The sequence below is a fragment of the Phyllopteryx taeniolatus genome, chromosome 15 (assembly GCF_024500385.1).
Source record: "Phyllopteryx taeniolatus isolate TA_2022b chromosome 15, UOR_Ptae_1.2, whole genome shotgun sequence".
NCBI lineage: Eukaryota > Metazoa > Chordata > Actinopteri > Syngnathiformes > Syngnathidae > Phyllopteryx > Phyllopteryx taeniolatus.
This window is the reverse complement of record NC_084516.1, coordinates 5771015-5798745: the sequence shown is the minus strand read 5'-3', so window position 1 is coordinate 5798745 and position 27731 is coordinate 5771015. Positions and strand designations below refer to the sequence as shown.

Genomic DNA, 27731 nt, shown 5'->3' with positions numbered 1-27731 from the left:
TTTTCAGGAAATTGAGCAGTTTTTACTCCAGGAACAGTAAGGTCAAAGCAGACGAGCTAGCTATTTTGTGGCCACAAATTAGAATTTTGTGCAGAGTTTATTGCCATGTCATGTTTGGGGCGAGATTGACACACAATTTGCAGGAACTACTCTAAATGAGAGCTATCACAGCGCAAGTGGCAAGGTTTTACCCCAAACCAGGTAAGTAAGCATATAGCATTGTGCTAACTATCCAGAGTTATGCTAACCTCTGGTGATAATATATTACATTATTGTGTTAGTGAGAATTTTGGAGGAGTGGTGATCATTGTCGGATGTCGAGGGTTGTATTGTTCAAGCAACCGTTCTGTTTAGGGGTTATCTCATTCGGGGAAGAATAGCTCAGAAAGTTTAACTAACGGGTGACGTCCATAAGCCTTTTGCGACATCTAGCGATCGGAAATAGAGGCTTGTGGCTCGACTTTGACATTTAACCTCGTGTGCAATCTCTTTAATGTCATCAGTTATTCAAGTATTCAAGTTTAAGCGCTAATGTTGCCTTCGTCGGTATTTAACCAAAATAAAGGTGTTAATTTGTTTCCAAAAGTACAGTGGCCGAGAAGCTCCGTCGGTGATATAAATGGCGAGTGACTCGAATTGTCTCGATGCTTTTGACGTCACTAAAATAAAGCATGACCGGTTATAACCCTCATACGGGAGAACATGTCTTTCCATAAGTTGCGTTTCTGTCAACCCCTCGCTGTAAACTTCCAAAGCTTCCCCCCGCCCCCCGAGTCAGTTAGCCCCCATGGCTAGTCCGAATGAAATGCCGTCTTCTTGTCGGGACTCTCCTTTGAGCGTTCGCCCGGCTAACAACGCCGCGTTAGCTTTAGCATTAGCCGTCGGTTCGTCGTCACTGACATCACTAGTCTGACGTGAGCCGTCTTTCCTCCTATCTTGAGTTTTTGCCCGAACGGCGTTTAAAGGAATTACGATGCGACCATGGAGACCGAGCGGAGCAACTGCAGGCCGAGTCCGGTGGACAATAGCGAGTAGCTAGCTATAGTAAGATGACCGCTTTTTCAAAAATAAAAAAATAAATAAAAACGAGGAGAAGTAGACTTGCTGTGGGATTTTGGAGCAACGTTTTAAACGTTAAGGTACGTTGTCGTGATTAACGCGTCTGTGTGCTTAATGTGAATTGTATCTCCAGGTTGAGAGCAGAAGAAAGTTTTGTTTACTTTCTAAGCTAGCCAGCTACCTGCTAACCGCAAGATCGCTCAAGTCGAAATAAACCCCCAAAAAACAAAAAAGTTGGGCCGGGTAGTTGAAATGTAGAAATGTCAGCTGTGAGCTAGCACATGAGGTTTGAAAGATTAATTGTGTCACGACTCAAAATGACAACGTGCTGAAATGGAATGATAGGCACGGGGCATTAAATCCCCCTACATGGCAGTCATTATTATTGGCAAAGTATGTGAAGACTGTGCCCAGAGATTGACCTGAAGTCAGTTGGGATAGGCTCCAGCTCACCCGTTACCCTGAACAGAGTAAGGTATGTAGTCAGTGGGTTTGGTAAGAGGAGGTCCTGACTGACCTGGCCCTACAGTCTTGTGCCAGGTCTCACAAAAGGGGAACCCAGTCTCTGTTCCACCGTCACAGGCTGACAACCACTGGTGCGGAGATGCAGGCCAAGTCCTTCAATGTCTCTGCCTGGGTTTTAGGCTGGTCGCCTCTGTGCTTGTAGTCAGATTTGGTAACACGTGTCGTATCAGCTCGCCTGGGACCCGGTGCTCCGCAAAACCAAACTACCACAGCCAGCGTTGCAACATGACCGACTGGAGCAATGACAATACTCCGTGACCCAGAACAGCTGTATGAAAAAGGGATGGAAAAACAGGGCCGGTAATTAGCAAGTTGTACTTGCTTCTTTCAGCATTCTGAGAGATACGTCTTCTGAAGTATAGCATCGCAGATGACAGCGGATCAGGACCTACAATGTAGTGCCAGGTCACACAATAGGGGAACCTTGTCTCTGTTCCACCTTCTCTGTCCTAGCACTACCACTACTCACTTACTCTGATGACTGAACACAGGACGAAGTCAATGACTGCTGTATAGAACTGCCTCAAAAAAAGCCACCACGGCAGGCCATGCTTTCCCGGCAGCTGGAGGAAGCACGTACATTCTCTGCTGGGCCTTTTTGAAGATGGACTTGATGTTGGCCTCCAACTTCAGGTCCTAAGAAATTTAAGTTCCCAGGAACTTGAAGGTCTTAATGGTTGACACGGGGCAGTTTAGGGGCAGCTGTGGCGAAAAATGTTTCCTCAATTCCACAATAGGGTTGCAAAATTCCAGAAATGTTCAAAGTTGTAAACTTTACAAGGGAATTAATGGAAATAAACTACAAATTTACCAAACTGAAGGCTAGTAGGTAGGCTGTTAATATGAAACATCTATTTGAGGAAAATATATTTTAGCACAACACCATTACTGAAAGGGCTTTGCAGTAATGCAGAGGCTAGGCTTGTAAAGCTTTGAGGAAGATGGTTTTTGCTTATTTGTATTTTACATGATGTTTTTTGGAGGGAGAATTTTTTGTTTAGGAAAGTTTTTCAGTGGTGCCTTGCCTTGAGTTTAATTCTGTCTGTGGCCAAGTTTATAACTCAAAACATATTTAAAATCCTCTTACCCCATTGAAATGAATGGAAATGCCATTAATCAGTTCAAGGCCCACAAAAAACACCAACACTTTTTTTTGTGTGATGTGCTATTAAGAAAAAAATAACACTATACAGTGTAGCGCTCATGACTAAATGTTTTGATCTGAACTCAAAACAAAAATTTGGCCAAGAAAACGCTCCCGTCTCGAAAAACTCATAAGTTGAGTCACTCGTAAGTGGAGGTACAACTAAACTTACAAATACATCTGTTGAAATGCCCCACTTTTTAATTGTATTATTTTGCATAGATGTCTTTTTATGATAAAGTAAAATGTTATTTATGCTTATTATTTCCAAAATTCCCTAGCTCAACTTCCCATGGAAGTTTACTGAAAACCTTCTGAATTTGCTGGAAATTTTGTACCCATTTGCTACCCTCGTCCACAATCAGCTTTACGGTCTTGAGCATGTTCACCTATCAACTAACAATCTCTCATTTTGTGTCATTCTAGGATTCCCCATCACAGCAGCAGTATGATTGACAGCTGTGACCTCCCTGTAGGCTCTCACCCATAAGTATTAGGCCATGTCCGGGATCTTGTCTTCGGGTTCTGCATGGACAAGGACCGGTACTGATGACATGGACCTTGACACGTCCGAGGATGTTCTCAACAATGGCGCCTCTGTTGCTCCAGGGGAGCACCTGCCGACCAGCAACGAAGGCATGTCTGACTTCTCCAACAGTGACATCTCGCTCCCAGAAGTCTGCATCACCACCAACTTTGAGGAGAGCATGAACCACGAGGTCCAGCAAGCCTATAGAATCTTCTCCAGCTTTCTCCTGGACAAGCACAAGGCAGTCGCCAGCCTGTTCCTTCACGCTGTCGGCCATCAGGAGGCACAGTGCGGTGTCGGTGGTATCTGCGCTCCGGGTCAGGCTCGGCTCAAGCAGTCCATGTGCTTGCAGAGGATGGAGGAGAAATTTGTTGGCCAGGAGTATCAGAGCATAACAGAGTTTGTGGCTGACTTCAGGCTGATGTTGGAGAACTGCTACCGCTACCACGGTGTGGACCATTGGCTCTCCAAACAGGCTCAAAAGCTGGAGATTATGTTAGAACAAAAGCTCACACTACTGTCCAGGTACACAAATCATTTCACTGCACACTGTATGGTGCTTGTGGGGTTGACACTGGAGAAAACTGGGTGGTAAACATCTCAAGATGATGCATATAAATGTCTGGATCGCTATTTTGAGTGGCAACGAAACGAAAACGAAAGGTACAAAGAGTGACCGACTAAAGATAAAGTATCCTTTGTGATATATGTACAGAAGGGGCAGAGCCCTACAGTGAAAAGAAAAACAATGGAATTGCCCCCCCCCCCCCCCCCAAAAAAAAAAAAACTATAATTGCCTATATTATTAGTTTGAACAGTTAATATGCCACAAACGTTAAGATAATTAAAAAGTCATTGTTCAACATTAACCTTAGAAATAGGCTTACAGGTGATTTTTGGTTTTGAAAAATATCCCACAAGTGTGAGCGTCACCGCTTCACAACAGGTAAAAATACCAATTGTCAACCAATAAAGGAGACCACTGTCATTTGTTAGCTTGAGCTTTTTAATAGCCACTTAGCAGAGCAAATACATACACATGGTGAGTAAAAATACACATTGGTTGATTATTTTCATTCATTCTAATATGTTTGACTGTACATGTTTTAAATGTATTTGATTTCGTTAGTATTTAATTCGGTGATTCTTCACGTACCATTAGAGGAAGCCCGTGAAACACTAGTGGCACCTTTCCCACACTTTCAGAATCACTATCCTGGACCCTTTCGTTTTGTTTGCTGCTCGGGGAACCCCTTCGCCGATTGGCTGACAGTTTTCAGTAAAAATATATCCACCAAGAAGCTTGTACGGGCCAAAATTCCAAGGGGTTCTCAAAGTTGACTCATCAAAATTTCTGTGGCGTTTCAAAAATTGTTACTTGCCCTAAAAATGACTCAAAGAGTGCAAATGGAACATTATAATAAATTGTCAATGGAGCCAATCAATCTCGTCGTTAAAACATACGTTCATAATCAATGTATACTAGGTTCTGATTTTTTTGAGTGGTTATGTAAGTGTGATCTCCCCTGTCTCCATTTGTCCAATGAGGACTCTTCGTGAGAAGACCACATTGGCAATGACCTCCAAAGGGCGTTTTGGCGCAGAGGATGAGCGAGCCCAGGGGGGAACCTCGACAAGGAGGCGATTGTCATCTCGAAACCTGGCGACTATCACTGTAGGTGGGCATGAGTCGGTCATGGTGCAGGCCCTCAGAATGGAAGAGCAACAGAGGGCCAAGGAAGAAAAGAAGTAAGCAAATTTCTGCTACATTTATTATTACTCTGTTATTATTTTACATGTTATGTAACAGCCCCACTGTTACGTAACAGAAGTGCAGGAGGGTTCGCTCACAGTCACATTTTGAAAAAAGGCAGATAACAAAATATTTATTGGTTTCACTTGAACTCCATAGACCCAACACTATTGTCTTTTCTCTCAACTATTTAATTATATTATTAGCCTCGTCTATGTTTTATAAAGTACAATATTATAGAGTGCTGTTTTTCCTTATTAAAAAAAACACTTTTGGGGGCGTCAAGGGGCTGGAACAGATTAATGGCAATTCCATTCATTTTATTGGGGACACATGATTTGGGATACAAGTATTTTGAATTACGTGTGTGGTTACATAATTAATTGAACTCTTTTCTCAAGGCACTACTGTATAGGGCTCTGGGCCTGTTGAGTTGAACACAAAGCAAATTTATTTATATGGTGTATTTCATACAAAAGGTAACTCAATGTACTTTACACGATTCTTGGTTCTGCCTAGTACTATACATTGCTAGCATAGATGAACAAAGATACTTTATTTGTACTAAATAAATAATTTTGGGATAATATCCTACAGCAAAGTGGTTGGGGATCATTGGTCTATGTGCATGTATCTCTATGTTTTCATGTGTGTGGACTGTAGACGTCAATAAGCCATTGTTATTTTTCAGGCAACGTGAGCTAGAGAAAAAAGAAGCGGAAGAAATGTCGGCCAAGGCGGTGGAGGAGTGGGAGCAGACTTTGCTGTCGCAGGCGTCCCCCCAAACCATAGACACTCTGTGGGAACTCCCTGCCATCGGCCACTTCCTGTGTCTGGCCCAGACAGTGCTCAACCTTCCTGAGATTGTCTTCTTTGAGCTGGAGCGCTGCCTGCTGATGCCACGCTGCAGCAGCCTCCTGTCCAAGATAATGTCATCCCTCCTGTCCCCGTGGCAGCGGCGGGCCACCTTGCACCGCCGGCCTGCTCTGCCGTACCGCCGCTGGGAGGCGGAGCTCAGGTTGTGCGTCAAGGGCTGGTACCGGAGTGTCGGCGGCGCCCGCAATCAGCCAGCCCGGGCCCAACAACTTGGACTTTGTCACCACTTTTTCCTCAACCTGGGCGAGGCGAGTCCCTTGGAGGAGAAGCCGTTCCACTCGCTGCGCTTCCACCAGCGAGTGTGGCTTCTCAAGGGCTTGTGTGACCACGTATATGAGACACAGAAGGACGTTCAGGATGCTGTGCTGGCCCAGCCCATACACGAATGCAGGGAGTCTATTTTGGGCTATGACAGCAAAGATAACGCCTACATACATTTCCCCCATTTCTGTGGGGCAGACTTGAGAATCTACTGCCAGAGTCCCAGCACACCGCCTGCTTTTCCTTTCCCTTCAGCGTTGGTGAGACGGGTTGAAAAACACACTGAAGATTTTGACGTACTGAAGGACGAGGAGGGATATCCTGGAAGTGCCACTCACGTTGGTGATACCTCTGGTGATTTGGGGAAGACATTGGAGTATTTTACGAGGGAAAACGGGGATGGACAGGAACAACATGAAGAAAGGTTTTGGCCCATCATGAAAGAAGAAGAGAGGTGCGAGTCAGGGTCGTCGGATGTAAACTCCAGTGATGAGTTAAGCCGAAAGTGTCGCACTAGCTCCTTTGTCTCAAGAGGATGCGTAAAACAAGAAACTGCAGATTTAGACTATCAATGCACGACAATAGAAGAGGACCTGTCCTTGTGCTCGGGGCATCCCATTAAAGTAGAGACTCATGGTCCTTGTCTGAATGTAGGGGAACACACGTACACGGGCAGGTCACCCGCTCGTTATGCGGACAACACATACTCAACAAGCAAACTTTCGGGCATCAAAATGGAGGGAGTAAACCTGAACACGGGACACCACCAAATAGCTCCCTGTTTGGAATGTGGCAGAACTGTCAAATCAGTGCGTCGAGGCTGTAGCTGCCCGTCTACTCACTGTGCGCAAAACTCCAGCGACGAAGACAAGGTCACCGGCAGAATGTGGTTTAAAAAAAAGAAATGCAAGAAAAAGCGAGGCACGGGGCAATCGCGGCAGGTGGAAAACATTCAGGCAGCTGAATCATCATTACAGGGAATTACCGCAACCATCCAGAGGAAATATAAAAGGAAAAAACATCAAGAAGGTAAGGAAAGAATTGTTGTTCACATAAGACCTGTTCAGTTTTGTTACCATTTGACCTCTATAAAAATTAGATATGTATGGTAGGAGATACGGCTAGGGGATTAAACGATTTTTATCGATTAATTTGAGTTCATCGCTCTGGATCATATCTATTCATAGCAGATTCATTAGTTCTCAGTTCTCAAAGTGTGTACTTGCTATTGCTGATTTTGCACTAACAGCTGTGAACAGAGGAGCTAGTTTACAAAAAAAAGCACAGTCAGTGTTGCCAAGTAAGCGACTTTTCCAAACCCTCTAGCGATTATCTTTAATGAAGTGACTACAACTTTAATTTCTGCTAAGAAACGGACAACACGAGCAGAATAATTTTTACGTTGTTTTCTATATGACAAGAAAAACGCCCGCTAAAAGGCAATCATGGAGTCAAACACACTGAACATTGCCAAAGACATGCCCATTTATGTGATTTACCTTGAAAAGTTTTGACTTGAGGTATGTGCTTCCAAACTGCAAATATTTTGCCAAGGTCGCCTTGCCTCACCTGTACAACTCTACATGGGGAAAAAAAAGAGCGTGAGAGAAATGGTGACGATGTGGCGTTAAAATACTTACAATACTGGAACAAAACTGTTTTAAAGCTCATTTGTTAAGAGAAATATCCATCCATCCATCCATTTTAACGCCGGCACGGGGAGAACATGCAAACTCCACACAACCTCGGTCCTCAGAACGGTGAGGCAGACACTCTAACCAGTCGTCCACTGTGCCGCCAATAAGCTAAGGGGGAAAAAAACCAAAATCAGAAATCTGAGATGATATCCCTCAGTCCTATTCCTAGATGACTATGAACTGGAGCGGAGCTACGTTGTAAACTGAGAACCACCCATAACTTTCAAAAATCTAATATTTGCAATTGCTATGTGAGTCTACGATACTGGTGCTACTAAGCCCAACTACTTTATGCACTGTAGAAAAATTTGAAGGTTCTTGACTTGTCTGATTTCACTTTAGGACGAAAAAAGGTTCAAGCTGCAAAGAAAATAAAAGATGAGCCTTCCGTTGAGCCGTCTTTTAAGGTAGTCAAACACAATAAATGACTTTCTTTCTGAAGTTTAGCTACGTTTGTAGAAAGTGTAGTAGTATACTGTCAGATGCACTAATGTGCATGTAACTGTATTATTTTTTTTATCTTTCTTAATTTTCCTCCGCAGTTGATTTGTACCAGTCTGCAAGAGTTGCGAGAACTTATCAGCAAAACAGAGGATGAGCTTGACGACCTGGAGAGCACAAAAAAGAAGTTGGTAGGTGACCAAGTCCTATGTAGTTCATGCTTTATGTGAGGAAAATAATCGAGAGATCGAGCCATTTTTTTCTTGTTTGCTTTTCACCTGACAGGATCGATGGTACTTAAGTAAAGAAGCTGTGAAAGATCTCCATAGCACTCTAATCAGACTACTGAATGAGCTGTCACCCTGGGAACCAAAACTTGTGAGAGCCTACCATAGAAACAGGTACAATGAATGACTATATCAATAAAATTATTCAGTCCAGTGTTTTGGCCTTGGTTTAGCATCAAACATCTTACTCCTTTCCCAACACCCATTCCTCCGCTCCAGGCTTCGATTGAAGAAGGAGTTTGATGATTTCAAGAGGCATCCAGAGTACAATAACTTTGTGCGAGAGGAATGTGTGTCATCATCGTCATCAGACGAAGATGAAGATATGTCTTTGTTTTTTTGCCAACAAGGATCAGAAGACGAACGAGAACACGTGGTTCCCAGAGGTCTTTGGACCGGAGGTAATGTTTTTAGCATTGGATCTGTTGTGCAACGTATTTGATAGTCTATTGTACATTATCAGTACGAGCATTTAAATAAACTTCTTGCATAATTGTTTTATTGAAGAGTGCCCCTAATTTTTACAATCTTTGAATTGTTTTAGCAAGCAGCGGGGACATTGAAGCTGAATCTAGTGGCGAGAGGTCACCAACCTTTGTAATCACCAACCACCAAAAACATCCAGAAACTGATGAACAAGTGTCAATAGTTCAGGCTGACAGCGGTAACACCACTTTCGTCCAGAACAATGGTCCAAAGTCTAAATGTGAAATGATAAAATCAAACACCGACGGGGCTGCGGGAAAGCCAGTCCACTATTCATCGACATCCAAATTTTGTGTCGCCCACCCCACCTCTGGACTGCCCAAAGGGTACACGCCCATTCCCACCCTGCTTGCTAAGAGTGTTGGCAACAAAGTGACCTTAATGAAGCGGCCCCGTTGATTACTCAGGGTTTAACAACACAGATAGACAAAGCAAGGGATGTTCAAGCTCCGCGCCTACGTCTGCAGCGGGGAACGCAAAACCACAAACTGCTCAATCCACTTCGCTACAGAACTCACTACAGACACAAGGGAAATGTGCAATTAGACAAACAGGAATGGTCAAAGTGGCAGCAGCTCCTCTAACAACAGATTGGGCAAAACAAAACCAGACTTTATTGCAGAATCCTCTCCAAGTGGGAACTAATGTTCCAGAGAGGCACAATTCGGCCAAGATGTCGGTGCAATCTGGTCAGGACTACAGCAGACAGGAGAAGGTCATGCAGCAGGTGGTGATTCTGCCCTCCAAACATGTCATTCACAAAGCTGAGGAGCAACAGTCAAAGGCACCCATGCACTTGTCCACCAGTGTGGCTGGCTTCACCATTCCTGACAATGTTCCGCAAGTAGCTCTGCTGAAGGATGCCCCGACAGTGAAGATCCCTTCCCTTTCTTCCCCACCTTGTCAACAGCACAGGACCGAAAGCACACCCGGGTTCCAGGTTACACAACATTCCCAATCAAGCACTTCACAGACTATTCATCCAAATCCTTCATCCATCATATCCACAACCACTTTCGCCTCTACTATGCCCCCTAAACTTCCAGACCATAAGCAGGAACTTAAGACAATATGCATACGTGATTCACAGTCCATCCTCGTGACGACAAGAGGAGGCAACACAGGCATTGTCAAAGTCCAGAATGCAGTGGATGGATTGTCCACCAGTCCTATCATCACCATTTCACCTCAGTTTAAAGCCTTCCTTTTGTCCAAAAGTACAGAGCCCTCTTCTCTCCCTTTTAAAAAGAATCCTTGTCCCACCCCAACAGTAGCCAGTGTCTCTATAGCACAACCTCAGAAGCAGATTCCTTCAGTATTAAAGTCCTCTGCCACCACAAATCCTACAGAGCTAAGAAATTCGACTTTGGGAACACCTGCTGCCTCAGTTCCAGGATCCCACAAATCAGATGGTTCTACAGTTGCAAGAAACATTTACAACCCTGCGCAGACATTACCGAAACGTTCTCTGGGTGTAAATAGTACTGTTGATGGAAATGCACGAGCCGAGGTTGTTGGTCAGCCTGGTTTGAAGCGGCCCAGCACAGAGGAGCAACACAAAGTTACGAAATTTATCCTGGTTACTCCCTCCTCCTCCTGTGCTTCTACTGTAGCTATTCCAAAAGAGACATCTTTTACAAATCTGCCTCTTGGTTCAAGAGTCATGGTCATCAACGAAACCTCTGCAACAACGTCCTGTACTTCAGCAGGAAGTGTTCCAAAGCAGGCCATGACATCAGCGGTTAATGGACAACAGCTAACTACATCATTATCAAGTCCATCTCTGAAGATGGGATTAAGCCCAGGTGTTGACTCAAATGTGCTGTCCAAGGGAAAGAACATCAGCCTTCCAACAGGTGGGTTTGATTTACGTAGCGTCTATCGGTTTCCACTATGTCTGCTGACTGTGAAATGTACAGTAACAGATCATCCATGATGTGGATTCTGAATATGAAGAGAAGAGGGCAATTTCTTACTTTATTAGTAATTTTCAATCTTGTGTGTGCAGGTCTTCAGATCCAGTTGTCAGGGATGACAACAACCATTGGACAGACCATTGGTGCCCTATCACGTTGCACTTCCACAAGCACACCAGTATCTGTCTCAGAGACAAGACATTCTCCTGCAACCACGACCCAATTAGCCCCATTCACAAAGTCAAATACTGTCACGAGCTGTCTTAGCCAGCTTGTTGCCAATGCCACTCTGTCCAGAACCTCTCAACCCCATTCTTTCACAATAGCCTCCCAATTAGGGTCTTTCATATCTACTACTGCTACTCATCCTGCAGGAAGTCTGCCCACAAGTGTATTGACCAGCCGCTCTCGGGAAACCTCTTCTGCACAGGGCAACCCAAACCCATCCTCTATGGCCACCCTTGCCCATCAATCCTCACATGTGCTGGCTAAAGAAACTACCCCAATGATATCACCATTTCAAAACGCTCTAAATAAAACACAATCCCATATCTTCTCAGCAACCACCAACAGTACACAATGTATGAGCCCTGCCATTGGGGCTAACAATTCTCAGCAGAGGATAGTCATCAACACCTCAAAACACCTTGTCGCTGGCACACAAATATTTCTTAATAATACCTGTGTTGTAGTTCCTCCCCAGGGGTTGGGTCCAGGTAGCCATGTGCTCATCATCTCTAGCCCTTCTCCACAAAAAGTGCCTAATGTCAGCGCTAGCACTATTGGAACGGCAGCGTCTTTGCAAGGACTGAGTCAAGGTTCAATAATCCCTCAAGGACCAATTTTACCCAAGTCCCAAGCAGGGTTACCTGGTGTCCCACTCGTGAATTCCCCTTTTGCAGTGTGCGCACCTGCCGTTGGTCCAACAAACGTCCAGGGCTCATCACTATTGCCCCCTAATGTGAGTCTTGTATCTACTCCGAGCTCACAGGTTTGTGACTCTGTGCTCAACACCCCCCCTCAGTTAGCCAAACAAGCAGCTCACATTTCCTCAGTCGTAACCGGAGGCCTCAGTCTTGGTTCTGCACTTATGCCGCCTCGTGCTGAGTGTTCCACTACTATTTCACCTGTGAATGCATCAGTTTTGCCCCGATTGCCTGCTCCTTTATCATCTTTGCCCAGCCTGATCGCTCCTCGCCACTCCCTCCCAGAGGTTTTAGCAACGACCGGGGACTCCTGCATACAGCCGCCCGCTACATCTAGAGTTACAGCGTCCTCTATTACGCATCTGGGCCTTGGCATCACCTCAGTGTCTAAGCAGGCACCGTCAGTCATTCACGAAGTGTTCGCAGGCTCATCAGCGCCAAGAATCCAGAACCTACCAACATCAACAGTTACACCAATCGAAAGCACCACAGACGCTTTGGAAACGTCATGTGCGGTTACCTTATCTCCACCCCCCGCCACATTTCAACCAATCACACTGTTGACCACAAACCCCATCCACCAGTCCATCGCCCTGACCAATCAGGCCCTGGTTAAGATTTCCTTGCAGAAATCCCCCTTAGGTATGGCTAACAGTGTAGCAAATAAGCTGCTCATCAGTCCCGATGGTGCCATTTTGAGCTCGGTCCAGTGCCAGGCCAAAGCAGCCGAGCCGAACATGTACCCTAAAAAGACAGCTTTGATTCTCACCCCCAACACTTCCAGCAGAACTTGGCGTCACCAGCCGACACCAAGTCAACCAAATAACTGAGACCACGAGTCTGAAATATTTATGCACTTGTTACTAAGTCTGCTCTGCAGCTATGAAGAAAAGTAGGGTCAGACTGTTTTTTTTCTCGTTTGATAACTACTGAGGTTAATGAAAGATCTGTGTTTTGGACTTCATGGCCAGTAATGACAACTGAAGGGAATGGAGGTTAAATGGAGTTCATCTTTTATTGTAATTAGTGCTTTAAAAGCCAACTGTTTGATAAGGTTCATTGGTACAACTTGCTACTACTTTAAATGTTTCATGGAAGATAACATTTCTGTCCGTTTGTTCATAAGAGTTTGAAAAACTACGTTTTACATTGTAGGAAATGTAAAAATACCTCTTGTTGGATTTGTACTACATGTTTGAGCCCATGTAAAATGTTTTTTAGTCACTTTGTATTTATTTTCTACCATACTGATTTGGCAACTCTTTGCTAGGTTTGTGGAACAAATATGGAGGTCAAAGTGTGGAAATAAACAGTGCATCTGTGAGGATTTAGTTTTTGGGTTTCTTCACTGTACAAAGACGCATTGTAGTGTTTTTCATCATTGGTTGAAACCACATAGTACATTGTGTAAATATTAGCCACACAAAATTGTTTAATGGATGCATTAACAGCTAAGGTACATTGATGGTGGCGTCAGATGAACTTGTGCTTCGGTTTCCTTCTTGTCTGGGTGTCTGTCCTCTTGTGTCCTGTTTTTAAGGTGAGTAGGGAGGAGGCAGTGGACCTGAGGAGAGCTTTTCATAGGCTGGAGGGGCATTTGGCATCTGGAGAAGTCAATGACAAGCAGTGTGTAATGTATATGAAACGTCACATTTAGCATTTAACTGACTGAACCTCACCACAGATCGCAGGCTGCTAAAGTCTGTGAGCGCCATCTTGTTTTCTGCAGAAGGTCTCTCAGAGTACTGGCCTGCCGTGTGGGTCGGTGACCCAGACCTGGTGTTCTGCATAAGGGAATTAAGATGATTCACAGGACGCTCAAATTAGGTACACCTTCCCTATCTGAAACTTTTTCACTTACATTGCACACATTTATGCTTTGGAGCAGTGGGAGACATTTAGGGGGAACGGGGTTCTTGAGTATAGTGGTGCGTTGCGATACCAGTTTCAATTGTTCGATTAAATGCTCGTAACTCGAAACACTCATATCTCAAATCATCTTGCCCCATGAAATGAATGGAAATGCTATTCATCAATTCCAGCCTCCCCAAACACAACACATTTTTTGTGTTGTTTTTTAATAAGAAAAATAGCACTCTATAAGATTGTAAAATGAAATAGAAGGTTAAGAAACTGTTTTTGCCAGATAATTTTTTTTTCTTCAAATGAATGGAAATTGTGCTGCTCCTTCTGTGTGCACCATATGATATATGGAGCCAGTCACAGCTTCTCAGTGAGCAGCAGTATGTTTTTTTGTTTGTTTTATTTATAAGAGGATAGGGGATATATGCCTGTGAGTATTGTTGTTATCTGTTAACGTGTTGCTCTAACTTTTGTGTTCAAGTATCTGTTGCTTAAAGGGTTATAACACCGCAACATTAATGCTGTTCGTTCGCCCATCTATGCCCTCTTACATTGTTACGACTTTCCGAAGGCAAATCTGTGGTTGGGAAAAATGTTACATTTCTAAGAGTAATTCTTACATCGGAGCACATGAGAAGGTTTTTGCTTCATTATGATGACAGTCTCACCCTGATTTTTTTGTAGCCGCCCCTCCTCTTAAAGTACCAGCAGCCCAGCAGAACAAGAGCGGCAAGGATGATTAACAGCAGCACAACACCCACTGCCCTGTACAGTACACACACATGTAATAACATCACTAAGACCCGTAATGGTGAGAGAAAAACACACTTTTCCACATATTTGTATGGATCTCCAGCGGTGTTTCCTAACCTCTATTGAGCCAAGGCACATAGTTTAGATTCCAAAAAATCTTGTGGCACACCACCCAAAAAAAATGTCACAAAAAGTAGATATACCGAAGCAGTGTTCTTGACTTAATTTACTCACAGATGTGCTTACTCTGTGTGAAATCTGGGTCTGTTTAGTTGATCACAATGCTATTATTCTGTTGTATGAATGGCAACAGGTGAATACGCATCTTGAGTCAGTGAAATGATCCAATTTTACATAATTGGCCCAAAACCTATGATTTAGTTTATAACGAATAGTGTATCTTTGGTCATCTGTCTATGCCAGTGAGATATAATGACAGGCAGAACAATTAAATGCTCTTCTACTTTGTGGCAGAAAGTACCGGTACACTTGTGCTGAGGTGAGATCATCATCATTTCAGTCTATGCAGTGGCAGTCTTGGCTTGAAAGGCACCCTGTCCGAGAGACCCCCCCCCCCTACACACACACACACACCAATGAAAAACACTGGAGTCGTCTTTATATTTAAAATGGTTTGAATTATAAACAAATAAGAGGACAGCAAAGAAGAATTAGAATTAAGGTAGCAAACGTAAAAAAATAAAAAATCTTGAATATGCAAAATGCAAATAAAACGTAATAATTTTGGCTATGTTTCTCAACGTGCGTGCTTTCTTTTAAGTTCAGGATTAGATAAATTATTTCAATATTTCAAATTATCGTCATTAAATTATTAAAAGTGTTGTCTTCTGGCCTTCCTTGTTGCAAAATTGTGCACTCTATGATGTCCTTGTATTATATCTGGGGGGCACAAATTCCCCTTAGAAACAGCGTACAATAAAAAGCCATTGTACGTATCATTTTTATTTTGTGTCACGATGCCGCCTCCCCCAAGCAAATACTGTACATACTGTACGCCTTGTGTGGTCTCATATATATCACATGCTAGAAACCCCTATTGGGTGTATGTATCCTTTTCGTGACATTTTTCCAATGTAAAATATGCACCTTGGTTCAATTAAGGTTGGGGAAACAATTACTTAATTGTGCCTTCTGCCATGTAGTGGAATAGCATTTAATTGGTATGCCTGTCACTATATGTCACCGGCATAGATAGATGAACAAAGATACATTATTTGTAGTAAAGGAATAATAATTTTCAGAGCAGTTAAGTGAAATTTGATAATTCCCCACAGCACACTTGACAATCTCTCAGGGCACACTAATGTAACTTGGTAAAATGCCAGCGAATTATGATTTTAAAGTCCGCAGAGAAGCAAAATGCTTGGATTAAGTTGGACGTACTCCTCAGCTCTGACAAATCCACGTCGACTGCTGGCAAAGTAGATGTTGAAGTCTCCTCGAGGCATCCCGTCTGTGTTGTTGCAACGCATTAAATAACTGTGGCGACAGACGGAAACAAATCACTTCATCTCCACAATATTTAAATTGCTCAAATGAGTACAACGTAGCACATAGCCACATCAGGTTAGTCATTTATTACCTATGTCTAGACAATACCTGTGTGCATTTCATCACTTCCAATGCAATACTTTTCCAGAATTCTACTTCTTAATTGAACAATGTGTTTATTATTATCGTTCAGCACTGCACTGCATTGTACCGAAAGCTGTTTCTAACATTATGAGAACTAATTGTCAAATTGTATTTAGCTAAAAGTCTAGGGCAAATCCGCATATAATCTTCCTGAAGCGATAACTGGTGATACAGATTTTAAGATTGTGTAGGCCTACCTACTGTACCTAATATTGTGCACAAGGGGTCAGTAGATAAGTGTCACAATATAACAGGCATCAAATGACGTTAACAAAATTAAAAAGTTGACAAGTAGAAATAATTATATGTAGACAGATACATGTAACTCTATTCAGTCACGGTTGTAACAGTCAACACACACAAAAGACAAACAGCATCTTACCAAATCGGATAATTCAGTTGCAGACGACCTCTTCTTGCCGGGTTTACAGAGTCAGGCACCTCGGCGCTCCCCCGTCTTATTGCTTGTTGCACCCGCCCAGATTCCTTTTACCTTTTAAGAAAACTGGGGGAAAGGGCTGTAAAAATCCTCATGACGGTCACGGGTTACAGGCTCGTGGATAAAGCCATTGAAGCGGCGTAATCACCGTGAAACCCCCGCGGACGTAAACGCAACACGATTATCCACTCGTGAGACTGAGCAGCAGTCAGCTGGTGGCTTTTTATCTTTGTTATTTTGTTAGTGCAGTGGTTATCAAACTTTTTAGTACCACCTAAAAAAATACTTTATACTCCAAATACTACCATAATAACCAACATTCAAATACAATAATACTAGCACTGTGCTTATATACACTGGTGCCTTGGGATACGAGCGTGATTTGTTCAGTGAACATGCTTGTAACTCGAAATATTCATATTTTCCCATAGAAGTGAATGGAAATGCCATTAATCCGTTCCAGCCTTCCCCCCAAAAAGAAAAAATGGTTATGTGTGACAAAAATAGCACTCCAAAATATTGTACTTCTTACAAACACACAGTAATGAAATATTTTTGTAGAATTAAAGAGAGTTAAAACAGTTTTTGTCACACTGTATCAATTGAATGGCCATTTTGCTGCTCTTTCTGGTGTGCCCACCGTGGCCACCTGGGAGCATTATAAGACAGACATATTATTCATTCAGTGGTTTAACTCCTCTCAGCTCGTCAGTACGGCGCAAATATTAGTTGTTCTTGACAGAGGAGAGGTAATATATAACGTTATAATATATGTATATGTAATATACTAGTACCGCACTTTCCAACTGAAGTACAGTCCATGCAATTGAATGGATATAGGTGAGATTTAACTCCAAAGATAAATTGAAATCTAGAAAATAAAATATAGATTTTTTTTTATGGTCTTCATTGGTGTCTATTACTAAAAAGCTACTTTAGGTTCCATTACTTCAAGAAATGTATTGCAGTCACATGAACATATACAGTCCACAAAGTAATTATCAAGAGTACCTGCAAGCCATTGCAACTCCTGATGCAAAGTTTCGGAAACCCTGACTTAAACACTTTATACACAGGGTAGGCCATATGTTTCCATATGTAGAGATAATTTTTCATCCCACCATTCATACAGGGTGAGGTAAAGGTTTAATTCCCATACTTAGGACAAATTTAAAAAACAATCTAAATGATAAAATATTTATTTTCATATTGGTGGGCCAGAAAAAGATGCATTTGATTAAAAAGACCAACAAATTTGCATCATATCACACACAAAAAAAAAATGTAACTATTTTTTAAATAAAAACTATTTTGGGTGTACTGTGAGTTTCCATACATGGGAAATAAAACTATACTACAGTGTAATGATTTTTTTTCCTATTCATACATGATGGGCCATAGGTTTCCACTCATAAAAATATAGTTCTTTAATGGTAACTTTCTGTTTTGTTTTTGTGGGCCATAAGTTTCCATACATAAAATTATTATTATTATTTGTTTTAAATCTTAAGAAACTTTTTATTTATCATTGATGATAAATCAATGATTTTTGACGTTATTTTTTATGTCTCCGATACACTAAAAATGTGTTTGACGAACAACAGCAACAAATTTAAAGTTGGTTTGCTGCCCGATGCAGTTCTACTTTCATCCAGTAGGAGTTGCTGCTGTACCAATGTTTTAATGTGAAGAACACCATAAAGTCGAGGCATGACTGACTCAAAACGTTCCAAAAAAAAATCGTAGTCAAACAAATGTAACTTATTTTGTTAAGGATGTGTGAAAAAGAGACCGGGTCCCGCTGTATTGCTCAGGCTGCACTACAGCGTCTATTCACAGGCGCGATCCCACTACTGAGCGGCACGGGGGCTTTGACCTGCTCCGTTTCCGACCTGGGCCGGTGCACCCCTCCTTAGGCGACCTGGTGGTCCCGAGCTCCCCCAGGAGCACCATATCGATACCGAACTTAGTGCGGACACCCGATCGACATAGTCCGATGCAGCTCAGAACTCCTGAGCTCAAACGATCCGCCAGCCTCAGCCTCCCAGCAGCTTGGATTACAGGCGCGCGCCACCGCACCCGGCGAGAACTACCGGTTCTCATTGGACTTTTGTCTTTCACTAAAGTGACGCATCGTTGCTGACGTCACCACCCGGAAGCACTCGACAGCCCCATCGAGTGGACGCTGAGGGAAAACACAGCAGCAATGATAGAAATATGGAACTTGATTGATAGATGGGTGCAGAAAGGTAGATAGGTAGCGGAATAAAGACAAAGCTAACCTAATAGCATGGTTGCCTAAGGCATATTTGATAGATAGACTGATAGAAAGACAGGTTGAGAGGTACGTTTTTTAGATTTATATTTAGCATTAATATAGTTATAAATGTGCTCGATTTGACAAATTCGAATTTATTTTTAGCATTAAGTTTGTGCCGATGTGCATTTTTACAGATACATAAGGTCACCAGAAATAGCGAGGCCCCTTGGTACGATGCACTTCTACGTTATGTTAAGGTATTGAATCAATACCATGTGTCTATCAAACATGAGTTTATATTATTTTATACATACTTAAACAGTGCATCTTAACTGCTGCTCCAAATGTTTCCACTCTGCAGCGTCTCTCTTTGGTGTTACGTGCATGTAATAAACAAAATGTTTGGCGACAGGTGTAGGTCAACATGACTCCAGACCTAAACCTGATCGAGCATCTGATGGGCCCCCTCAAATGGAAGGTGGGGCAGTGCAAGATCTCTTAACATCCAGCAGCTCTGTGATGTCATGGATGAGTTGAAGAGGATTCCAATGGCAACTCCAGTGGAAACTCTGGTGAATCCCATACCCAACATGGTTAAGCCAGTGCTGGTAAATAACTGTAGCAATAATAGTATTGACAGTTTTGACACAATTTGTACCTTTTCACCACAGGTTGTGTACTCACTTTTATTGCCAGTGGTTTTGACATTTATGGGTATGTGTTTAAGTATTTTGAGGGCACAGTAAATTTCCACTGTCATATTAGCTGTACACTGACTACTTAACATTGTAGCAAAGTCTCAGTCCTTCAGTGTTGTCCCATCAAAAGAGACACAATGTTGCCAAAAGCATTCCCTCACCTGCCTTGACTCACATATGAATTTAAGTGACATCTTATTTCTAAAACATAGGGTTTAATATGACTTTGTAGCTATAACAGCTTCAGATTTTGCATTTATTTATGTATTTATTTTACAATTCTTCCAGAAGTGCATTCGTGAGGTCACACTCTGATCTTGGACAAGAAGGGCTGGCTCTAATTCAGCTCTAATTCCTAATAACCTAATTCTATCAGATTGAGGTCAGGACTATATGTTTTCCAGTCAAATTCATCCACACCAAACTCTCTCATCCATGTCTTTCTGGATCCTGCTTTGTTCACTGGTGCACAGTCGGGGTTGAACAACTAAATATTTTTTTGTAGTCGAAGTCGATTGGCAAAGCATCACCAGCGATGCAATCCAGCGTCTGGTGATGTTTATTTGTTCCCGACTTCAGACTGTAATTGACTGCAAAGGATTTGCAACCAAGTATTAAAAAATGTAAATGTCTGATTTATGGTAGTTAATTTGCCCCATTACTTTTAGTCTTTTAAAAACTGGGTGGAAAGTCTGCAGTGAAACCACATCTGGTTAGTTTCATTTCAAACCCATTGTGGTGGTGTTTTGCGCCAAAAAGATGAGAACTGTGTCGACGTCCTGATATTTATGGACCTGACTCTATCTATCTATCTATCTATCTATCTATCTATCTATCTATCTATCTATCTATCTATCTATCTATCTATCTATCCATCTATTCATCTATCTATCCATCTATCCATCTATCCATCTATCCATCTATCTATCCATCTATCTATCTATCTATCCATCCATCCATCCTCTCTGGGCAGTTGTGTTGGTGGTGAGTGATGGGGTGTGTGTGTGTGTGTGTGTGTGTGTGGTGGGAGGGGGGGGGGGGGGGGGGGGTGCTGTCGGTTGTCCCAGCGTCCCACCACCCCACCACCCCTCCCGGAGGAGCTGTTCGGACGGCGGGACGGAGAGGGAGCTAGAGTCTCCTCTCCAGCTGCTCATCCTACTGCTGCTGCTGCTGCTGCTGCTGCCAGGCCTACTGCTCCTCCCCCTCCACCACCACCACCACCTCCTCCTCCTCCTTCTCCTTCTCCACCACCGGAGCCACTTCTTTCTCATCACATCCTGAGGTAAATACGGCCAGATTTAAATTCAAACACATACACGGGCTCCATCGCCACCCCGCCGAGGCCGCCTCATCGTGTACACCGGGCGGCCCTTTGGACGATCGCTCTCCGGCTCGGCCAGACGTGGGGAAGCTCCCGGACGTTGATTTTGTGCTTTTGTACCCCCTCAACGTTGCCTCCGTAGCGGTCGAGTCGGGGTTACGCTTCCTCCTTCTGGCAAGAGAGACCCAGGTTTTGTGAGGAGGTGGAGATGCGACGTTGAAGGCCACCGCCGAGCAAGCGAGGTGAAAACCCCGAGACACCCAGCCTAGCCTGGCCGAGAAAACGCGCGGCTAAGGCGGCTAGCTGGTTTTGATCCGGCGCCGGGGGGATGCGATGCAACTTACGGCTAGACGTAGCCAGCTAGCCTAGCTACATCTTCAGTTTGTCGCTAGCCGGCTAACCCTCGACTTACTTTTACAGGCGCTGCTCTTATTATACGTCAACTACGACAGCTAAGTCAAAATAAGTAAGTCATTACACACTGACAAGCGGCGTTAAAGTGAAGTAGTGTCGCTATTGTTGGCTCGTAGCGTCCCCCGGAAAATAAAAAGCCAGACTGTGACGGCGTAACAAAAGGCAGGAATTGAGACAAGGTTTGGTGAATTGGCCATCCTTTCTTGTTTTGTTGTTAGCACGGACATGCTAAGCTAACTCGAGACACAGAGGCAGAATTCCGTTCACTTCTCGTTTATAAACATAATATACGCGCGCTACTAAGGTCGTTTAAATTTGTGTTTTGTGGAGGGGGGCTCAAAGGAGCACATAGAAGGATGAAAACGGTTGTGAGAGCAGGACCTTCTGGGTCAGACATAGAAGTTACCAAGCAGGCTAGCCTGGAAGGCCTCCACACACTATTACACCGTAGCAATAACATTAATATTAATAAACAACAATACTCTCATAATACAGGGTTTTAGGAAATTCACTGTGCACACTGTTTTTTATTTATTTATTAACACACGTTTCAATATAGAATACAAATGTACCTCCTGTATTCTATATTGAAACACGATTGAATTAGGGCTATGTCCTTACAGAGTTAGACCACACACGCACAAAACATTTTTGCAAACAACTTTTAAATCTGCTGACCTATAGTTGTCACTGAGTTGCTAACTACTGTTCGCAGGTGTCTATATGCATATAGTATACTATAGTGTCGGTGTATATAGTGTCTATGTCAGTGTTTCACAACCTGCAACAGAGCCCATTTTACAAAAAAAAAAAAATGTTGCTTTCTTTATGGCTGGTATCTTCGGACAGAAATATTAATAAGTTGTTGTTAAGACCAACAAAATATCAGAAGCAGGAAAATCCTAACAGTTATCTATCTACAGACATACAACCTTAACATTATTTACTCATTTGCGGTCACGGTATCATATGTTTTAAGCATGCATCCATCCATCCATTTTGTGAGCCGCATATCCTCACAAGGGTCGTGGGAGTGCTGGAGCCGATCCCAGCTATCATCTGGCAGGAGGCGGGGTACACCCGGAACTGGTTGCCAGCCAATCGCAGGGGACATACAAACAAACAACCATCCGTACTCACAATCACACCCACGGGCAATTTAGAGACTTCAATTAACATACCATGCATGTTTTTGGGATGTGGGAGGAAACCGGATTGCCCCGAGAAAACCCACGCAGGCACGGGGAGAACATGCAAACTCCACACAGGCCGGGATTGAACCCCGGTCTTCAGAACTGTGAGGCAGACGCTCAAACCAGTCGTCCACCGTGCCGCCATGTTTTAAGCAATTGTTAGCAAATAGACACATTCCATACCTTCGTAGTCACATGTACTAGCATACATCTTAAAACCTTTGTCCATTTTCCTGGAAGAAGGTTTAGATGTCACCCTGCAAAAGCGATGCACGTTGGATATTGGTCATCTTTGTCATCTTGAAGACAACTTGTGTGAAACAAAGGCATTGTGGACATTTAACATTTCTACAGGTGCTTTGTCACCGTCTCCTGCCATAGGTCTCTGCCAGTGACCTGAACTGGAAGGAAGTAAAAGGCATGTTTTGCCGAATGCTGAAGTGACAAATTGTCTTACTGGGCCTTTATAGTTGATCACAAAGCTGATATGCTCGCAGGTAGTCATGACATATTCTGTTGTATGAATGGCAACAGGTGGACACACAGGTGTACTGTACCGTTTGCCATGTGAAGGATGAGCATTGTTCTCCCTGTAACTGTGCGTTGCTGGCATAGATAGATGAAGGAAGATGTATTTGTAATTAATAAATAATAATTCTTGGACAAGTGTGCCACAGCACCTTGTTTGGGAATCACTGCTCTAGAAACATATAGTGTCTTTAAATATGCAATATGTGTCTATATACAAGAGGTACAGATGTACAGTATTATGTATGTGCACAGTGACTTTCCAGACATCCTGTATAACATGCTCAATTTGAATCCCCATTCATGACAAGCAATCAGTGTTGGGAAGATTACTTTGGAAATGTAGCTGGTTAGAATTACAGGTTACCCTGTTGAAAAGGTAATAGTGTTACTATTTCTATTACTTTGTCAAAGTAATATAACTGATTTCATTTGATTACATTTTTAAATCACTTTTCTTGATTTTGAATGAATGCTTCCAACTGTAAACCATTTTCACAATTTAGGATTCTAATAGTGTTAAAACCTTACAGCAGTATTTAAGACTACACAAAAACAATATAATAAAAGACTCCATAAGATTGAAGTTCAGTAACTTTATTTTTGTTTACTGTTAGAACAGCTGTATACAGTACACTTACTGTAACATTTGTCATTGTTTTAACAAATCTGTAAACTTTCACAGTCAAGACTTTCAACAGTCAATGCAAATTTGGAGCATGTCTTAAAGCACTTTCTCCGTATCATTCAAAATTCAAACTGTGTCACAGAATGATGCATAAAGCAAACAGATATTACAGGCTACGTACCTATAAATGTGGCCTCAGGTTCCATATCGGGCGAAACTCAAAATAACAAGGATCCCCTGTACGTTGTGCTGCATATATTTGCACACAACGCTGTACCAGTCACACAACAAGGAGACTGGGAACGTTGCCCCCACCAACGTGGCCGTCACGTAGGTAGCTTGCTTAGCCGGCACATGATCAGAGAGAACCAATCACAAGCGTCAACTTCTTCCCAGCATGCTTTGCAACGTCATTTTGTAAATAGTTGTAGTTGTACAAGCTAAATGTTGCTATTTTCTTGCCTTTGTTTCTGCCAGCATTGTTAGAAGTGTGTGTCTTATCGATATGTCGGGCTAGTTGGTGTGCGGGCGTTAGTGTTTCAGGAAACCATGACTGTGTGTTGTATGATGAATATTGACCTTCAGGTCATGTTCACCATACTCACTTACCAGCTGTGCAAAAATGTGTGTTGTATCTGCTAACTGCTTGCTAAGTCTCAGTTTTTGTAATTAAAAATGTCATTATGGAAAATTCCAAAAGCAAATGTAATTTCACTACAGATTTTCTGCCGGGACTATAATCAAATACACTTGTGCAATTTTTGTGGTGTAAATTATGTAATGTTCTTACAAGCAGTTAGTTATTCCCCAGTGCTGCAAATGTTGTTTGGGAAAATATCCTTTAGCAGCCATTTAGCTGTTAAATCACATGATTAGTAACAATTAAATTTTCTTTCAATGGCAGAGAATTTATCTCAAGGAACTTATGTATGGAGCAGGTGTAGAACCATTTCCATCCCCATACATTATGACAGCGTTTCCCAACTGCATCTTACATAAGAAAACTCTCAGGGCACACCATCAAACCCCTAAAAATGTCACAAAATGTATATTACTGAAATAATTATGAATATGATGTGTGGTGGTTGTATTTGTTCTGCCTGTCACTTTATGTAGCTGGCATAAATAGATGAACAAAGATGATTTGCAAGTGTAAACCTAAGATACAAGCGCTGTGTGCTGGCAAGGGACTCAACTCACTTCATAACATGTTACAATTTGGCAGATGTAATAAGTAAATACTCTTCAAAAAAAGAGGCTTCAATCCATTTATTGCCACTCTCAGCTGAAGGTTTCTGTCAAACTAAACAAAAGCAAGAGAATTGCATGTGTAATTATAGCAACCGGCGGCACGGTGGCCGACTGGTTAGAGCGTCAGCCTCACAGTTCTGAGGACCCGGGTTCAATCCCCGGCCCGCCTGTGTGGAGTTTGCATGTCCTCCCCGTGCCTGTGTGGGTTTTCTCCGGGCACTCCGGTTTCCTCCCACATCCCAAAAACATGCATGAATTGGAGACTCTAAATTGCCCGTAGGCATGACTGTGAGTGCGAATGGTTGTTTGTTCCTATGTGCCCTGCAATTGGCTGGCAACCAGTTCAGGGTGTCCCCCGCCTCCTGCCCGATGACAGCTGGGATAGGCTCCAGCACGCCCGCGACCCTAGTGAGGAGAAGCGGCTCAGAAAATGGATGGATGGATGGATTATAGCAACCACATAGCATGCTAACATATAATTAGAAACTCCAAAGGCACACGGGCTAACAATTAGCATCTACTCTTATGTAGCGGTGTTGCAACATATATCTGAAATTAAAAACTGCAGCAACACATATACAGATAATATAACAATACTCACAGGCATCATTTCTTTATCCTTTGCGAAGAACGACTAATACCGGTAATTCTGCCGAACTGAGAAGGCACTACTGTATTAGTATTACTAAATGAAGTGTATTGTTCCAGATGTAAAAATGTTGTCATTGTTGGCTGCACATCTGTAAGCACTAGCACCTACTCCTGTGTGAAAGGAGAAAAGGAACAATGACTGTAGTAGCAATGTTGTTGTGTGCACACCTGTATTACCTCTTTACGTGTTTCATGTCTTAATGGCTGCCGCCTCTTTTAAAGATGCTGCATTGTTATAATAAATAAAACAAATTTTCCCCACAGCATTTTGGAGATGTGAGGAACGGGAAGCCCCTTGGTGATATCGAGCATTTTGACCTCATCTTCAGTATGAATGGTGATATGCCTCATGTTCCTATCACAACTCTCGCTGGAATCGCAAGCCTCACGGACCGTAAGTGTGTCGCCGTCTCTCTAAATTGGCATTTAATGAGCATCTGTGATGTTTTTTTTCAATGTACAGTGAAACCTCGGTATTTGAGGGCATTGAGAACCAAGCCCAGACAAGTAATGGATGCCCCAGCCCTAAATTTTTTTATAATTGCCTATATTAAACCAGAGGTGTCAAACTCATTTTAGTTCAGGGGTCACTTTCACCCCAATTTGATCTGAAGTGGGCTGGACCAGTATATTTGTTGCCTAATATGCTATAAATAATGACAATTGAAAATGTTTTCTATATTTTAAGTATTTAAGTACATTTGGAAAATATTCACATTTATTGATTATTATTATCTTGACGCAAATCTTGTTTCAAATCATATGTGCCATCTAAAATTTCTTTTAAAAATAAGTTTTCATTTACATGTGGAACTTACAGATCACAATCGATCTATATACTATACTGTATGTAGCTTTTAGAAGACAACTTGTGATGTATAAATCATTTTAAATGCACATAAATTTCCACATACGTTTTTTACTGGCCTTGCTAAGATGTCCGTGCTTAGTCTGAGCTAGACAGCTAGCTAAACTCTGAATAGATGGTGCAAGACAAATCCTCATAGTAGTTTGCAGCTTTTATTTACAATCTTAACATTAGGCCGATTGACAGAGTGAAAATAGAAAATGAAGACAAAATAAATTCATTAGCTATGTGTATTTATAACTTATATTCAGAGTAAGCGCAAAATAGAAACTTAAATTAGCTGCTCATATAATAGTTACTCAGTAGCTTGCTGTAAAAAGCTGGGATATTTGAGCTACAACACAATGTGTCTATATCGGGTAAGCATTAGTCTGCATAAATAATTAGCAACCCATATCCACTATTAGCATTCATATATTTAGCTTGTACAACTCAGTAAATAAGTAACTTTCAACTTTTTGCTGTCTGGGTCACCACAGTGAATCACTCGCATGATTTGTTTGGCGCAGTTTTTACGCTGGATGGCCTTCATAATGCAACCATCCCATTTTTATCCAGGCTTGGGACTGGCAGTGGCTTGGAATTGGTGCACTGACCCGTCTGCATTAAAGGCAGCAACATGTAACACTGCAGTCCCAGTCACTAAAATATTTTTATGAAAATGTTCCGAGTAACTTCACAAAATGTTATTTAAATGCACATTAGTGCATTAAATATATGATATGAAACATACATCCGTTGCTTCTGCAGGAGTTAGACAAAATTTCGTATTGCATACATGGATTTCAAGGGATCTTTATTCTCACTCAGCTACATTCATATAGTGGCAACGCTTTCGGTTTGGTTGTCATGAGTTTCAAAATAAGAGTATGTATAAATGAACTAAAACCGGCCTGATCCTGCTTTCTGCGGCATCAAACCCACAAGGAGCATTGCCTGCCTGTTGTGGACCACTCCTGGAATCTTCCATCACGCTGCTGTTTGCTGTCAAGCTGGCCGACTTCCAGCTGGTGGCCAACGCTATAAACTCCTGGCGGCATTTTAGGGCGAAACAGAATGTGTGAATGGGCAGGTTTTTCATCGAATAGTTATTAGTTTTTTATTAGTTTTAAGACAGTTTTGCAAGTCGGTGAGTTTTTGAATGGTGAACCGCACATTTAAAAATGTGTAGTTTGTGTGGTTTCTCAGTGGTTCTCATTGTTTTTTATACCAAGTACAACCAAACAAATTCAGTACCACCATTATGACCAACAGTGAAATATAGTCCCATAGTAGGCCTACGTTTTCATAAAAAACAAGATGCAAAAA

At 42.4% G+C, this 27731-nt stretch overlaps 3 protein-coding genes across 3 annotated transcripts in view; 2 read left to right on the top strand and 1 right to left on the bottom strand.

The window, feature by feature from the left end:
* LOC133490279 (uncharacterized protein KIAA2026) lies at nucleotides 1-13224 on the top strand. The gene is given in 11 exon segments (XM_061800164.1): nucleotides 1-201; nucleotides 3155-3782; nucleotides 4806-5006; nucleotides 5702-7176; nucleotides 8187-8251; nucleotides 8387-8476; nucleotides 8571-8686; nucleotides 8792-8973; nucleotides 9117-9448; nucleotides 9450-10914; nucleotides 11067-13224. Coding segments are annotated over 10 exon segments (6144 nt in total). The 5' UTR covers nucleotides 1-201; nucleotides 3155-3228; the 3' UTR covers nucleotides 12731-13224.
* Nucleotides 13225-13303: 79 nt separating this feature from the next.
* mlana (melan-A) lies at nucleotides 13304-16695 on the bottom strand. Its single transcript, XM_061800165.1, has 5 exons — nucleotides 16555-16695; nucleotides 15921-16016; nucleotides 14432-14528; nucleotides 13580-13684; nucleotides 13304-13504 (listed from the first exon to the last, which is right to left on the bottom strand). Exons 2-5 carry the CDS (start codon nucleotides 16007-16009, stop codon nucleotides 13436-13438), a joined length of 360 nt encoding a protein of 119 aa, XP_061656149.1. The 5' UTR covers nucleotides 16010-16016; nucleotides 16555-16695; the 3' UTR covers nucleotides 13304-13435.
* Nucleotides 16696-20711: 4016 nt separating this feature from the next.
* The window catches only part of LOC133490153 (nipped-B-like protein A), a 38297-nt gene continuing 31277 nt past the window's right edge, over nucleotides 20712-27731 (top strand). Inside the window, 3 exon segments of the mRNA XM_061799836.1 lie at nucleotides 20712-20851; nucleotides 21033-21132; nucleotides 25820-25949. Of these exon segments, the coding sequence (XP_061655820.1) occupies nucleotides 25886-25949 (64 nt within the window). The 5' untranslated portion in view covers nucleotides 20712-20851; nucleotides 21033-21132; nucleotides 25820-25885.

Coding starts and splice junctions, on each gene's coding strand:
- mlana (XM_061800165.1), bottom strand. CDS start 16,009: ATGCGTTGCAACAACACAGACGGGATGCCTCGAGGAGACTTCAACATC. Junction 14,529..15,920: donor GGATTTGTCAGAGCTGAGGA/GTACGTCCAACT, acceptor TGTACTGTACAG/GGCAGTGGGTGTTGTGCTGC. Junction 13,685..14,431: donor GCGGCTACAAAAAAATCAGG/GTGAGACTGTCA, acceptor TCCCTTATGCAG/AACACCAGGTCTGGGTCACC.